A 15,825-nucleotide genomic window follows, 5' to 3' on the forward strand; every position below is an offset into this window, starting at 1 on the left:
TACTAAAATTCAGGGACTACAAGGAGTACACGCTGAGAGTATACTGTCATTCTCTTCATCCACCCCTCATTCTAAGGGCGAAGTTTCTCTTGCACAGATTCTCTGTATGTGAGTGTAACCTGCCTTGTAACCTGCATTTCTTAACCCGCCATGAGTGTTTTCCCATGTCATTGTCTTTCAAAACATTTTTTTCTTCTGTATGTTATGGGTGCCTCATAGTGTGCCTACTGAATCCCCGGTCTCTAAGAAATGTGGTCTCAGCCCCCATCGAGAACCAGGCACCTCGCAGATGCCGAGATGTCCTAGACCCAGCCTCTAGCTGTAAGGAACTTGCTACCTAAGGGGCAGCAGCCGATTAAATAGGCCATGATAGCCCAGAATGTGATGGGCGTCCAGGCAGGGGCACCTGTCCATCTCGGAGTTTAGGAAGGTCTCCATGGAACTGAGTCTTCCTAGAACAAGGAGGTGTGTGCCATCCAGACATTGTGGGGTGGGATGGGGTAGGATGGAGGGAGCATTGCAGAGAGGGATTAGCTTGAGCAAAGGCCCAGGGGCCAGAAGCCTGCTGAGGGAGTGAGCTGCTGTTGAGTGTGGCTGGAGCATAGGGTTGCTACAGAGGAGTGGAGGGGGTTGTGGTGGAGAGATAAGCAGGCCCCACATATCCTGCTGAGAGGCTGACCTTGGTCCCCTGTGCTGCATGATGTATTTCACACCCACGGCATGGTCTCTGGGCTCTGGTCCTTACTCCACCACCACCGTTACAGGATTTTGCCAAGCCTTCGTTTTGTCAGTGGTACAGAGGGGTATTCAGTACTGTGCTGGCTCACTGTGCTGGTGTAGGTCAAGTGCTCAGCATAGGGCCTGCATAGAATGAACACTTACACATTAGCTGTTGTATGGGGGGGAGGGTCCCTGGGACCACCCCGGGTTCCATGATTTCACAGGACTCATGTATATACAATATAATCACATATCGTACTCACTTGTAATCTTACTCATGGCTACAGTTTGAAAGGAAGCAAAGCAAATTGAGTACAGATTAAAATTGCATGGTGTGACGTCCAGGGGAAAGCAGGTACAAGCACCCAGAGTCCTCACCCAGCAGAGTCACACAGGACAAATTTAATTCTCCCAGCAGTGGGCTGTGACAGTACATGTGAAATGTCACTAACCAGGGAAGCTCATTAGAGACTCAGTGTTGAGGGTTTCTATTGGGAGCTGATCATGTAGGCACCCCCTGCCCGGCACAGACCCAAATTCCAGACTCCCGGAAGGAAGCAGGTGTTCAGCATAAGCTGCATGATTTATGCAGACGTCAGGAGCAGTGAGCTGCTTTTGCCAGTCGGTGGTAGAGGCCTGCCGGAGGTCCAGGTTGGCAGGTGCCAGCCAAGGACAGCCTTAAAAGCCGTCAGTCCTGTGGGTTAACTCTTTCTTGCACAGCTGTTCTTTTAGGCCCCCCAGGACCGTGAAGGAGTCTAATCATGGGAATCATTTCATTCAGTTTGAATATTAGGAAGCTGTTTGACTGTCATGGAAAATGGCGTATCAGGAGAAATACCGGAAGCAGGAGGCCAGTTAGGAAGCTCCCAGGCTTTAGGATTGAGTCCTCACTCTACCAGTGTGCAGTATCTCCTGTGATCTGACCTTGAATTACTCCAGCATTACCTCTCATCACTTCCCCTTCCACCCTATACTTTGTTCCCCAATATGCCATGTTTTCTCACCTCAGGGCATTTGCACCTGCTAGTTCTTTTTGTCTGGAATACCCTTTCCAGCTTGATACACATGTTTCCCTTGGCTGGCTTAGATGTCACATCTGCCAGAAGCCTTCCCTCTCCTTACCTGTATTCCTTACTAGACCCACCTCCATTAGCGAAGGATGGACTGTCGTGTGAATTGTCGTGCCCTAGGTCTTGGCTCAGTGTCACTGGGTGACTATGCAGAAAGTAAGCCGAAGACATTGGGAGAGGGCAGGAGGGAGTTCGTGTGCCAAAGCTTAAGAGAGTGAAGTTGTGAGAACTGAGTAATAGGCTGGATTGGGGAGAAAAGTGTGGGACCCAAAACAATTCCCAGGTCCTAGGTTGGGCAGTTGGTGGGACAAATACAACATTCCCTGGACTAGGAATTGGGAGAGGAAGAGCCGAGGGTGCCGAATGAGTTCCACTTTGTGGGGCGGGTTGAGTTGGGTTTCCAGTGGGATGTCCGGAAAGCTGCCTTATAGGCTGCCGCTGAGCGCTCCAGAGAAAGGCAGATGGGGGGACTCGAATCCTCTAGTGTAATGGTGGTGTTAGTGGGCACCTCCAAAAGGATAGGTGATGTCCATGATTATGCCTTACATAACATCAGCATTTAAGGGCCTTGGGAGGCGGGGTGTGCCCATGAAGGAGACTGAGAAAGAGGTGGTGGTTGGGAGAGGCAGGAGGAGGGCGAGACTGGGCAGAGTGGAGGGGTGGGTGACTGTACAGAAGGGGTGCGCGGGTGCACGCTGGCGGGCTTGACTTGTGATGACACATCGTATCATTGGATGTTTAAGATCTGTTTCTTGACCATCACAAAAGCCTATCCTGTGAATTATTTTGTGACCATTAGCTGTAGGAATGCTGCCAGATTCCTCTTCCCAGCTGTCTTTTAGCTGGTTTGGCCTCGTGGTACAGCCTCAGCCTCCGTCCCTTCGGCCGTTGCCTCTCCTTTTCAGCTGCAGATGTGATAAGTGCATGTCCGGCCAGAATTAACCTGATACTCAGCATTTAGGTTATGTGTTCAGCAGTTCAGACGTGAACGATTTAAGACCCTGAGATGTGTACATGTACATACTTTCCTTAAGTTTCTGTTGGTTTATTTAAACAGCAGAGCGTTTTAATATTCAATTATAGTAGTGTTTTAAAAGTGAAATGAAGAATAAACTCAATATAAGTCCAAAAAATCCCAGCAAAACATTTAAAAACATTACTGAAATCTCAGACAATTTAACCAAGCCAAAATGAGGATAGAAAAAAAATCAGAACACTGTGGTTCAGCCACTGTGAGTTAAATATATACATTTGGTTCATTTTCTTCTCTTGTGTTTGATTTTAGCAAGAAAAAAAAAAAAGATTTTGATAGCTTGTTTTGTGACCTGTGCTTTTCTTTTCTTTCTTCTTTTTTTTTTTTTTTTTTTCAAATTACTATTTCTCTGTGCGAGGAGGTTCATGTCCAGCCTCCTTCCCTGTGTGTGTGGTGTCCCATTGTAGTCCGTGCATCTTACTGCTTTTTCAGTGTGAATGATGCTAGCTCCCGTTCACTGAATACTTAGTCTGAGTATCCCACTGCCTTACCCTCATTCTCCCTGGCTCCAGAGCCAGAGCTTAAGGGCTCTTGTCCCAATTTATTGACAGTTCCCTTCTTACAAGTCCCTTCCACGTCAGCCCCATCAGTCGGTCTCCCGAGGTCCGTGCAGGTGTCTCTGCTTTATCTGCCTCTCTCTCTGCTTGCTGATTCTACTTTACATCACCTGCCCATTTCTTCAGGAAACCCCTGCTCTAGCCTGGAGCTCCTGAGGTTGGGGAGGGGAGGGGGGAGGGGTCTGGGAAGGCAGGTGGTGACTCTGGGAAACAGGAAGCGTGGTTTGAGCTACAGAGGATGTTCCCCACTCCGGTCAGGTCAGCTGAGGTGAGGGGCCCCCACGGGGCTGCTGACCATGGCCTTGCTCTGACAATAAGCAAAGGAAACAGCCCTGGCAGCATCCTGGACAACGCCCCAGGCCCTCCTCTCTGCTCCCTGCTCCTGAGGCTCATTGGTCACCGTGGCCAGACCCACCTCGTGTCAGCCCCTGCTTCTCTCTACTCACAGAGTGGGCTTCGGGGCGGGAAGGCCTTTCCTCTAGGAGGAGCGCCCGCTCCACTTCCTCTCTCCAGCTGACTGCTTGTGGTCCACAGCGTTGGCCCCGTAGTGGCAGGTCTGGTGTTCGGAAAGTGACTGGCAGCCATTGGTGCTGTGAAGTTGAGTCCTGCGTGCTCGGCATTCTGCGTGTTGCCCTGTGGAGTCTGCGGCATCCCAGCTCAGAGGGACTTGGAGGGTGCGGTTACTCACCAGGGCCCTCCCGTGGGTGTATTTCTGGGGATACCACGCAGGGGGCTGCGGCGGGGCCGGCTGAGCACTCACTCCTGGAGCCCCGGGTGGGGAGACGGCCCTCTGCTGAGTGCTCTTTATGTTTCAGGTTCGGCTTGCTTCCAACCCCGTGCTAGACGCCTGGTATGGCGCTCGGGACTGGGCCTTGGACCACCTGGACGATGACGAAGTCTGGATCACCAGGAAAGAGTATGAAGAGAAGGGGGGAGAGTACCTCAAGGAACACTGTGCATCCAACATCTATGTCCCCATCCGCCTGCCCAAGCAGGCCTCACGCTTCTCAGACACACAGGCCCCCGGCAAAGGCTCCGCGGCCAGTGGGGGCAGTGCTGGCGAGCAGGCGTAGCTGGCACCCCCAGGATCTGGGGCCATAGTGGCCAGTGTGGAGGATGGTGGCTGTACTAGCTGGGTATTCCCTGAGCCTGCTGGCAGCACTGGGCCGCGAGATGGATTTCTCCTGGGGAGAATAGTAAGGGACCCTGGAAGTTACCCTCCTGAACTGCATTCACCTGGGGGCTCCTGCCGTGAAGAGACTTTCTGGTCTTTGCTGAACCAAGGATGAGCTGTGGCCTCAGCTTCCCGCAGCAGTAAATGAAGACGGAATGGAGGACAGGGCTGTACAGGATGTAAAAAGTTTATTTCTTCATTTAAAAAATCCTTCAAAATTTATATTGTCCATGTAGCTCTTTATCTGACTTTATTCAGAAATTGTGTGAACGTCCAGCAGGTGGAGACCTTTCACATGTGAATAAGGAAAAGGTAATGTTGGTGTAACAAAGCAATCACCCATGAGATCTCAGGAGCTGGAAATGTTTCCTTCTATTATTTCCTCTTAAAATAAGTAAATAGGGCCCAAAGAGGGTAACCAAACTGCACAAAGTTTCTCCATCAGGTACATGCTTCGTGTCCATTTCTGAATGGGCAGAAATGAGGCCTTAGCCTAATGTTTGTTCATACTTTCTGTGCTGAAAACTCTTGTACCCTGTGAGGCCTTCCTGCAGATTTTTTCCATACCCACAAGTTTGTTAGCTACTTAACTTCTTCAACCTCTCAGAAGAAAGAATCTGGAAAAAGTGAATCCTGTAGCTGCCTCGGTTTTGCCATAACCTTCCATTCCCTGTACCCGTGCAGCTTCATCTTAAATGGACAAATGACTCCTCTCTCTTGTAGAGATTGTTCGGGGTGAACTGTAACTCTGGAACATCTCTGCTCATTGAGCCCGGAGGCCCCTGAGGCGCTAGTGACCTGTCACAGAATCTATCCACTTATATGCCATGGAGCCTCTAGCCTCCATGTCTCCATGCCTCTTGTGAGGCGGTCTCAGAAGCTGCTGGCTCATGCAGCTTTCCAGGGGCGATCTCCTAGATCTGCAGCCCTCGGGGGTTAGGAACTAAAGACCCAGTGGTGGTGGTGGAGATGGAAGAAGACTCGGGCCAACCCAGGGTCTCCAGAGTCCGAAGACTGAGGAGACGGTGATAGGCATGAGCTGTGAGGAAAGGTTAGTTGCCGGGAAGGTGAGGGAGGTTTTCCTGTCTCGTCGCCAGGAAGAGGAAGCACACTAACTGCTAGTAGGCCTGGGGGTCTCTCTCCCACAGTCAGCAGTTTCAACAGCCTGAGCAACAGTGGTGAGGTCAGCACGACAGCAGAGACCAAACCCTGCCGGGGGGTAGGGAGTGCCTGGGGTGGGCCTAGTGTGGGCGGGGAAGCCCCGACAGTTATGTAGCTGGGCCTACTCAGGGTTCCTGTAGACCAGAACACAGGAGGTGTTAGGCTGCAGTAAAGGGCAGGCAGAGAGGCTGAGCCTTGGGCTCTCCAGTTTCATCTCTCACCCCTCACATTAAGCATACCTTGACCTTCCACAGCTGCCTTAGGGGTTACAGGTCTCTGCACGGCCGCTGCTCCTTCCTCCCCAGCACCCCGGGCAGGCCTGTGCTACCTGTGTGTTCCCTCAGCCTTGCACAGACCACCTGCAGAGCACTTGCCACATGCCTTAGGCTTTGTCTCTCCCCCAGGACGGTCTCCTCTGAAGTAAAGTGTTTCCAGGAGCCGGAAGTGTTCCCTTCGGTGTGGAGTATTCCACAGCGGAGTGCTGGACCTGGAGGGTGCTGAGGGCTCACCGGATTTCTAAAGGACAACGAGATCTGTGACCAGAGAACATTGGAAAGTAGCCTGTCCACTTTGTTGAGAGGAACAGGTCAAGAGTCCACACTGAGGACTTGCTCCCAGCCGTACTGAGGCATCTGATGTTCCCCTCCAACCCCGCTGCGGTTGTTCCTGGAGAAGTGGGCATGACTACAGCTGAATGTGAAGAAACAGACTCCTATAGCCCAGCTTAGGGCTCTTGTGCTCTTGTGGTGGGAGGAAACAGCCTGGGCAAGGGATTGTCCTGGGTCTCTAGGACCACCCAGCTCTGGATTTGTGTTACAGCAGCTCTCAAGGTTGGGCTGCCACAAAGAGTGATCGGGGGGCTCCCCTCTTTGGCTAAGATGGTAGGAGTACTCGGCTGTCTGCTTGTGCTGCCTCTGCCTCCTGGTGGCATCTCTGGAAACAAGCAGTTTTTCCAAAGGAACCATCAAAGAAGGGAAAAAGATAAGAAAGTGAAACAAGAGTAAGTGTTCAGAGATGTGCAGATGAGGCTAAACCAAGAAACGGAGAGACCAGATTCATACAAATAGAATAAGCAAAGATCATTTTATGCCTACCTAAGGGACTAAGTGAATAAAGTGACATCTTTCATTAGAGAACTTTGCCATTAAATCATTCCAAGGAAATTAGAAAATGCTAGGATGCCAGGGGATTCAGAGGTGTAAGCGGAGATCCTGGCTGTGTATGAAGTATAGTCTCTCCCATCCTCCTGGGCCCACGGCTGCACATTCCCCAGCCTCCCTTGCGATCGTTCTTGTGGCCATCTGAGTTCTGGCTGGTGGAATTTGGGCAGAAGGACACCTGTTATTTCCAGGGTTGGCTTCTAGAAACCTCTCTTTCCTCCTTCCCTGACTACTGGCTAAATGGGGAGCCACCTAAGTCTCATGATGTGTGCAGAGCCATGAAGTAGAAGGAACCAGGGCCCTAAACGACTTCCTGGAGTAGAGGCCCTATAAATTCTATCCCCTGTGAGGAAGTAGGCTCTCAGTGTGTTAAGCTGCAGAGTTCTTAGGCCTCATCTGTTAACAGCAATGGGCATTTTTCCAATGAAAATTTCAGGTTACAAATTATGTCATTAACTTTGTATTAAACAGGGTAGGAAAAATGAAAAACAGTATGAAATGAGAATAGCGCGACAGTTACTCCTTCATTTAGGAAATGGGAATGATCATTTCTTTCATCCTGTAAGAGGAGTAAATGAGATAATAAATGAAATCACCTAAGGATTTCTGCCAACACGGCAGACCTCTGATTCAGAAGAACCCATGCCCCCAACCTGCTACAGAGTTAGGCAAAAAGTTAAAAGTATAATTAGACAGAAAGTTGTAATGCTGAGCCTGAAAGAGAAAATCATAGCTACCATAGGAAATCATAGACATCAGAAATGAATAATTAAAAAAAAAAAAATCAAGGCCAGAGTGGTACCCACAAGTAGGCCTGGAGGCAAACCAGAGCTTTCAGACTGAGATGAGCCCTGGGAAATCCAGGTAGACTGACCTCCCTGCTTTCCCTTTCTGTTTCTTCTTTCCATGACATCCTCTCCTTTATTCTCCCAGTGCCGCTTATGTCTGCGAGCAGCCACCAACACCCAAGCACTCTTCCCTCCGCCCCTCGCCCATCAGGGCTCCTCTTCCTTTCCTAGGCCCAGGGAGCTCCCAGGGGCTCAGGAGACATTTCCCAAAGCACACGTTCTCACTGACCAAAGTCCCCATGAGGGCAAGATGACTCTGTCTATAGGGAAATTCAAGGTGATGCAGTTGTGGGTTGAATTGTGTCCCCCCAGAAGACAGGCCCATGTTGTAACCCAGTGTCTGTGAATGTGACCTTATTTGGAAATAGGTTCTTTGCAGATGGAATTAAGGATCTGGACAGGAGATCAACCTGGATTTAGGGTTGGGCCCTCCGTCCAATGACTGGTGTCCTTATGAAAGAAATGACCCAGAGAAGAAGGCCATGTGAAGACAGAGGCAGGGACTGGAGTAAGGCAGGCACAAGCCAGGGGACACCAAGAGCCAACAGAAGCTGGAAGAGGGCCAGGAAGGATTCTCCCCTAGAGCTGTCATAGGGAGGATGGCCCAATGACACCTTGATTTTGGTATCCAGAACTTGGAGAGAATACATTTCTCTTGCATTAGGTACCATGTTTGCGGTCATTTGTTACAGACACCGATGCCCAGGTTAAGTCTGGGAAGGAATCTGGGTATGGGTGAGAAGCTTTTAAGCCATTAGGAAGCAGATAACTTGCCCACAAGATCAAGGAGTCCTAGCCTTAGCAGGACCCAGATAACAAAGGCTTATCCCCGGATAAGGTGGCTCTGGCAATGAAGGAGCAGGGAGGAGGGGTTTGGAAAGTGCACAGGACCAGAGCTGACAGTCCTGTAAAGGCTCCCCTTCCGGCAATGAGGGAGGCCTCCAGGCAGCCTGAGGTGGTATAGGGGAAGTGTGGAAGGTCCTGGAACCTGGAGACTCATTATAGCAACAGAGGAAGAGGAAGCTTGATGCGCAAGGGTGCCAAATACTGGAGAATCGGCCTCACTGCAGCACCAGGAGGGGGAGCCCCAGAGAGACTTGGAGACCCACCGAAACCCTCTTCCTGCCCTGCTCCTCACCTTCCTGCCAACAGTTGCTCAGGTCAATCTAACGTGCCCAAATCTGAACATTAATAAAACCAGAGCCCAAATGGGGATACTGCGAGAAAAGACCAAAACCAGAAAATTCAAAATCAAACTTGTGAGCAGAGAAAACACAGGGGAGAAAGAGCCAGAAGAAAATTGTAATGCAGCATTCCAACAGGAATTAAAATAATTAGACAAGCAAATGCAGTTGTCACGACACCACAAAACAAATGAGAAGCTTTGAGTACAAAGGACCAAGCGGATGAGAAATGGGCACTGACAGGACCCAGGAAAGAAACTGAATGTAAAAGAAAAATGATCTCAGAAACCTAAATCCAAGATGCACAAAGGGGAGAGATATTCCACTGGAAAGAAAAAAAGGGAAAACCATATGAAAGAAAATAAAAGAAAGTTACAGATAAGGAAAAGAGTCAAAGGAAATCTAATCAAGCTGAATGTAGTTGAAGAAAATGGACATACTGAATTTTATATTGTAAATAAAGAAGAAAAACAATGGAGCAAAAATCCATATTTAAAATGGTAATTGGATAATATTTTCTCCTAAAGAGAAAGTGCTAGAATACAAGTACCATAAAGACAAACTGTGTGTGCCTTTGGTAAGGACTTGGAAGAGTCAACTCTAAGAAAATCCTAGGCAAATAAATCCTCTGGGCCTCAAGGCAAAAAGACACAATGGCTTGCACTATCAAGAAAATTAGATGTCATCAGACTTTCTAACAACACTCTTTGTAATTTATTACCAGAAAGTTGACCAAAGATACTGAATAATAAAAACCCAAAAATGATAAAATGAGCTTATTTGAAAAAAAAATTAAGAAAGAAATACTAGAAAACCTGCTAGAAAAAGACCAACAACAATTTAAAACTACTGGAAAGTAGGATAGAGAAAGAATACACTAAATAATAAGGAAATAATTATTAAAATGAGAAAAATCATAGCTACCCTGTACAACTCTTTGCATATACATTTGAAAATATAGGTAAAAATCATCATTTTTTTAGGAAAATGGAATTTACCAGAACTGACCCCAATAGGGATACATATAGTCTAAACAGACCCATTTCCATACAGAAACTAAAGACCATTGTCACAGAGCTGCCCCTCAAAAAAACTCCAGGTCCCTTGAAGTGCACAGAATTCTATTAGCCTTTAAAGACCATACTTCATGGACACCTGCGTGGCTCAGCCATTAAGTGTCTGCCGTGGGCTCAGGTCGTGATTCCAAGGTCATGGGATTGAGCCCTGCATCCATCTCCCTGCTCAACGGGAAGCCTGCTTCTTCCTCTCCCACTCCCCCACTTGTATTCCCTCTCTTGTCTCTCTCCATCAAATAAATAAATGAAGATCTTGGGGCGCCTGGGTGGCTCAGTGGGTTAAAGCCTCTGCCTTCACCTCAGGTCATGATCCCAGGGTCCTGGGATCAAGCCCCGCATCGGGCTCTCTGCTCAGCAGGGAGCCTGCTTCCTCCTCTCTCTCTGCCTGCCTCTCTGCCTACTTCTGATCTCTCTCTGTGTCAAATAAATAAATAAATAAATGACTATCTTAAAAAATAAATAAATAAAGACCGGATGTTTCCAATGTCCCTTAAACTTTTTCAGAGCACAGAAAACAAAAGAAATCTTCTATTCTTATGCATAACTGCTATCAAAATCTGATCAATTGTGCATAGGCACACAAAACTATAGCTAGCCCACTCTTACTTAAAAATATCAGTAAAGTAAACACAAGTCAATTATTTACAAACAGAACCCACTAGGGGCGCCTGGGTGGCTCAGTGTGTTGGGCGGCTGCCTTCTGCTCAGGTCATGATCAGGTTCTGGGATAAGCCCCACTTTGGGTTCTCTGATCAGCAGGGGGTCTGCTTCTCCTTCGCCTCCTCCCACTTGTGTGCTCTCTCTCTCTAATAAATAAATAAAATTTTTATTGTTTTTTAAGATTTTATTTATTTGAGAGAGAGAACATGAGCTGGGGAGAGAGACAGAGAGAGAGGGACACGCAGACTCCCCATGGACTACTCAGTAGTCTTTGGAGAAATCTAAAAAGATCATCTTTTACCTACACGTTGACTCTTTCCGTTCAAGAAGGTGGGGGAGGGAGGACATTTTCTTGGCATTAGTGCTTGCACATTCTTCTCAGGAATGCTAACAGGATGGGGGAGGGGCTTCCCTCTGGCTGGTGCCTAGCTAAACAGCCTTTTGGACACCTTCCAAAGGAAATGCAGTGGGATTCTCCCTGCAGCCATTCTTCAACCTGAACAACAAGAATTGTCTGGAAGATGAATTCACCTGCTTGGCTCTTTCCAGCCTGCGTCACATTTTGATGACCACCTGGCTGGGAGTGGGCAGTATTGGATCCTGCCTGCCCTTTCCCAGCCTGGGCAACCTATCTGGGTATTGCCTGGGAGTCAAATTGATGGGCATTCCTTAGTCTAGAGGAACTTCTTGAAATTTTTTAACTTTAGCTGTGGGAGGAGGAGTTGACCTGCTAATCATTCTCCAGCTTGGGACACCAGCAATACTTTGGACTGGGTTTCATATAAGTATTGTTAAATCTAGAAGGCTTTATAATTGGGCCAGCAATATCCATGCCCTGGTCACTATTCATAGTAGAGGACATTCCAAGAGTATGAACTAAGGAAATCCTTTTGTTGATAGTGATTCTGTTTACCTTTGTCTGCCTTTAGCCATTGTGAAGAAATATACCTGATTGCTAAAATACACAAATAAGAATCTGAATAAAATTGACCAGAATATATGCAAAGGCCCCCAAGGAGGAGGAAGATCTGCTCTCTTCTCCTTGACAGATTTTCCCACATTCTGGGTCTGACAGTAGGGGAGCTCTTACAGGATTATTGAGGTACACTGGGAAATTTGGGGACCTGCCAACTACACCCAGTGAATCCTGGCATCCCTTCTGTGTGTGCCAAGCATGAGTTCTGGAAACAGGATGAGTGAACAGACCCTTTGGTGCCTCAAAGTCATGGCCCCCCACTTTGGGGGTGCACCAAAGAAGACATGAATGCAAAACACTCCACAATTTCTTTTCTGAATTCAGGGCTGATTTTGGAGAAGGACCAAAATCAAAAGTGCTTCCAAAGGAGTGTGCTTGAGTGATGAAGATACAAGCAGGGCGGTCAGCTGGGGAAGGTGAAGTACCCTGGCCTTGGCCACTTGTAAGCTCTGGGAACAGAATGGGAAAAGTTCTCAATCCTCTTTTCCTTTGCACATGTCATTCCCAGGCCTGCTGTTCTCACTCTTCTGCTGTCTGATGGGATTCCAGGGCTTGGCCTTGAGCATGGAGAGCCTCCTTACTGACAATTTCTAGTGAAAAGAACCTCAGAAAAGAAGGAGGTGTTCCCTCTTGCCCTGAAAGTTTGGAAAAGCAGACACTCTCCGGAGAATAGCAGAAAGCCCTTTCCAAGAGCCTGTTTGGAGAAAATGTGGGACTCCTCCTGCTCTGATTTTGGCTGCAAATGTTACTTGAAACAAAGGACTCTTTATCCTCTGGGTTTCAGAGAGATGTAATCATATGCTGTAAAAAAAAAAAATCTTTAAAAAAGATGGCATCTCTAAAATAAAAAATACTAATCCATAGCTTTGCTTAATTGTGTATTGCCTAAGTAATAATATTTCCTTTGACATTTCTGTTTTAAAAATGAAGGTTCAACTAACTCTTTTTATGTTGTCTGTATTGGCCAGAGGAGCTTTGCAATTTCCCTCTTCTTCTTTCTCCTATGACTGTGACTTTAAATGAACAGTATACAACACAATGTACAAATATTGTATATTGGGCTTTGGAATTGTATATATGTTATATGCAATTATAAAACAAGATTTTATTCAAAATAAGAGCACAGCCCTTAAAAATCAAAGGCACAGTGAAACAAGTGAACCTAATTATCAGTTTGGTAGCTTACTTGCACAGGGAGGTCTTATTTTATGTCTTGAATGAGTTGACTGTAATGAGGTGATTTTATTTCAAGTGACTTTTTTCATAGTAGTGAGGAAAGAAACCAGTAGTTGAATGTACATCTTTCGTGGGATATAGCCTAAGAACAAAAAAGGACTGTAAAGAAATCCTGCTGTTTTCAGCCATTATGTTGTCAGTAATGGCATTGGTATGGCTATTCTGAAGATATAAATATATATGTATATATATATGTAAGCAGTTATGTTACTGTTGTTAGAAACCAGGATTTCCAGCATAAGAGACAAGATCTAAAAATACAAAATCAGAGGGCACCTGAGTGGCTCAGTTGGTTACATGTCCAAGTCTTGATTTTGGCTCAGGTCATGATCTCAAGGTCGCGAGATCGAGCCCTGCATCAGGCTCTGTGCTGGGGTGTGGAGCCTACTTAAGATTCCCTCTCTCTTCTTAAGATCCCCTCCTCCACTGTGCATATGCTCTCTCTCTAAGTAAAAAATATACATATGGGGCGCCTGGGTGGCTCAGTGGGTTAAAACCTCTGCCTTTGGCTCGGGTCATGGTCCCAAGGTCCTGGGATCGAGTCCCACGTCCGGCTCTCTGCTCCGCAGGGAGTTTGCTTCCTCTCCCCTCTCTCTGCCTGCTGCTCTGCCTACTTGTGACCTCTGTCTGTCAAATAAATAAGTAAAATCTTAAAAAAAAAAAAATAATAAGGAACAGCCCAGTATCAAGGATGCCCCTTCTCATTTAAAGGAACCAGGGCTCATTAAAAGGAACAGATTCTCATTCAAAGGAACCAGGGCTCCTTGGAGAAATGGCTGTGTCAGTTCTGGGGCAGGAAATAGACAAAATGAACCTGAATTATCTTGTTGCATCAGAAAGCAAGGAAATCAGCAAAGACTCCCAAAGACTTCTAGGATCATACTGAAAGAACTCTGGAGCCGACTTGAAGTGGATCCCACTGGCTGAGAAGTGAGATCATTAGAGCATCAGACAGAATAAAAATGAAGGGTTCAAACACATCAGATATTAAAATCCACAAAATCTTCATTGGTTACCTTTGGAGGAACCAGCCCATAATTCTGCAAATGATATAAAGTGGAAGAAGCCTGCATCCATCCGGCCTTTTCTGTACCAACTGTATCCTACAGTAAACAAGTAGATGATAAAGAAATTTTTCTTTCTAGAGGATTTCCAGCTAATATATGAAGAAAGAATGAGGGGCGCCCGGGTGGCTCAGTGGGTTAAAGCCTCTGCCTTCGGCTCAGGTCATGGTCCCAGAGTCCTGGGATCGAGCCCCGCATTGGGCTCTCTGCTCAGCGGGGAGCCTGCTTCCTCCTCTCTCTCTCTGCCTGCCTCTCTGCCTACTTGTAATCTCTGCCTGTCAAATAAATAAAATCTTTAAAAAAAAAAAAAAAGAAAGAAAGAATGATAGAATACCACCACTGTCTAACTCCTGATAGCCGCAATGGGCCATGATCATCAACCCCTGCTAGAAACCATCAGGTGAAAATCTGAAGGTGTTTTTATAATGGACGGATATTATGTGTCTTCTGATGCGATGCAGTGTAACATATTGAACACCATTTGTGAAATACTCTTACAAAAAACTTTGAATCTGATCAGGCCTCCAGATTTAACTGCCAGTTTCCTGGAAATACTGGGAGCAGAGGAACATTGTATAAATTAGGGTCCCAGCAGGAAGCAGATGGTGAACTCCGATTAGGAAAATTCCAAGAGAGGTTATTTATCCAGGGGAAGGCAGCATAGAAAGAATTAGTGGGATGCAGGGCAGAGAAGCCTTCACCAGTAGAAAGAAAAATTGCTAGAGCCTAGAAAGTGGGGGAGCTAGGTCTTGAGAGGAACAGTTACCTTCAGTCAAGACTCACAGCCAACTTAAAGTGGCCTTGCAGGGAGGGGCCCAAGGAAATGAACCCTCCGACCTCACTCTTCTCCTTCCCTCCCATTCCCACCAGGGCTCCCTATTGGCCAAACCCTGGAGCCAGAGGAGGAGCGAGCCTGGTGGATGTCGTCCGTGAAAGTCAGCCTTCCGGGGCAAAGACCAGCATGGAGAAGGGTGAAAGGAAGGCCTGAGTGGGACAGGTGAACAAAATCGGTCACAAACATGCTAACCCCATGGGGAGGCAATCAGCGAAATTCAGAATGCAGAGAACTCTCCAGAACAAAGTAGCATCATCATCTTCTTCTCCTTCTTCTTCTTCTTCTTTTTTTCTTCCAACAAATAAATTGCAAAGAAGGGGAAAAAAAGAGGCCCAGTGGGGAAACCTATAAATTAACCTTCCCCCCCGCCCCCAACAAATCAACCGCAAAGGGGATAAAAGGAAGGAGGAAGGCCTGTAAATTAAAAGGCACGTGAAACCGAACACAAATACAAAGTTTGGACCTTGTTGGGATCCTGACTGTAATGAATCAACTGTTGAAACAAAACTGTTAAACTTCTGGAAAAAATTGTGAGAAACGTGCACACTGGATAGTCGATGACATGAAAGAATTCTCGTGATGTTTTTATTTTCCGATGTGCTTGCTGTGCTGAGGGAGGGGTGGGGAGGCTTACTGGGAGACCTACGGAAATATCTGCAGGTGACATAATGTGTCTGGGATTTGCTCCAGAGTAATCAAGTGGGGTGGAGGGGCGTGGCGGGTGGGTACAGAGGGAAAGTGGCCATCTGTTGGGGGGAAGAGGCACACCGCAGCTCGTTATCACTCTGTCTCTACTTTTGCATGTGTTTGAAGTTTCCCATTTAAAGAAGTATAGTACTCGTGCTCCCCTTTGGCCTGACTGTGTTTGTCGTGCTGCAGTAGTTATCGGATATGACACAGCATCACTGCATATGGGGCGGCTTCTCTCCCATCTTTGAAAAGCATATGTGCGTGTGTATGTGCCGCAGACGTGATCAACAACGCCATGAGACTGTGATCTGCATATCCAAGCCATAGATAGACGCTTTTCCTACAAGTAGAGCAGATGATACACTGTACAACAGTATATCT

The 15,825-nt window shown here is 47.1% G+C and overlaps 1 protein-coding gene across 3 annotated transcripts in view; it reads left to right on the forward strand.

Annotated features, from left to right (window-relative positions):
- The window catches only part of ACTR5 (actin related protein 5), a 37,653-nt gene extending 22,211 nt beyond the window's left edge, over positions 1-15,442 (forward strand). Inside the window, exon 9 of one of the 3 annotated variants that reach the window (XM_045084193.1) lies at positions 14,790-15,442. In XM_045084193.1, the coding sequence (XP_044940128.1) occupies positions 14,790-14,852 (63 nt within the window). In that variant the 3' untranslated portion in view covers positions 14,853-15,442. Of the gene's footprint in view, positions 1-4,195; positions 4,777-12,127; positions 12,476-14,789 lie in introns of those variants that run through there. The other 2 variants (XM_045084195.1, XM_004746438.3) reach the window with 2 other exon arrangements.
- The last annotated feature ends 383 nt before the right edge of the window (positions 15,443-15,825 follow it).

Source organism: Mustela putorius, unplaced genomic scaffold (assembly GCF_011764305.1).
Source record: "Mustela putorius furo isolate JIRA1106 unplaced genomic scaffold, ASM1176430v1.1 tig00000743_pilon_pilon_pilon, whole genome shotgun sequence".
In the NCBI taxonomy this organism is placed as follows: Eukaryota; Metazoa; Chordata; class Mammalia; order Carnivora; family Mustelidae; genus Mustela; species Mustela putorius.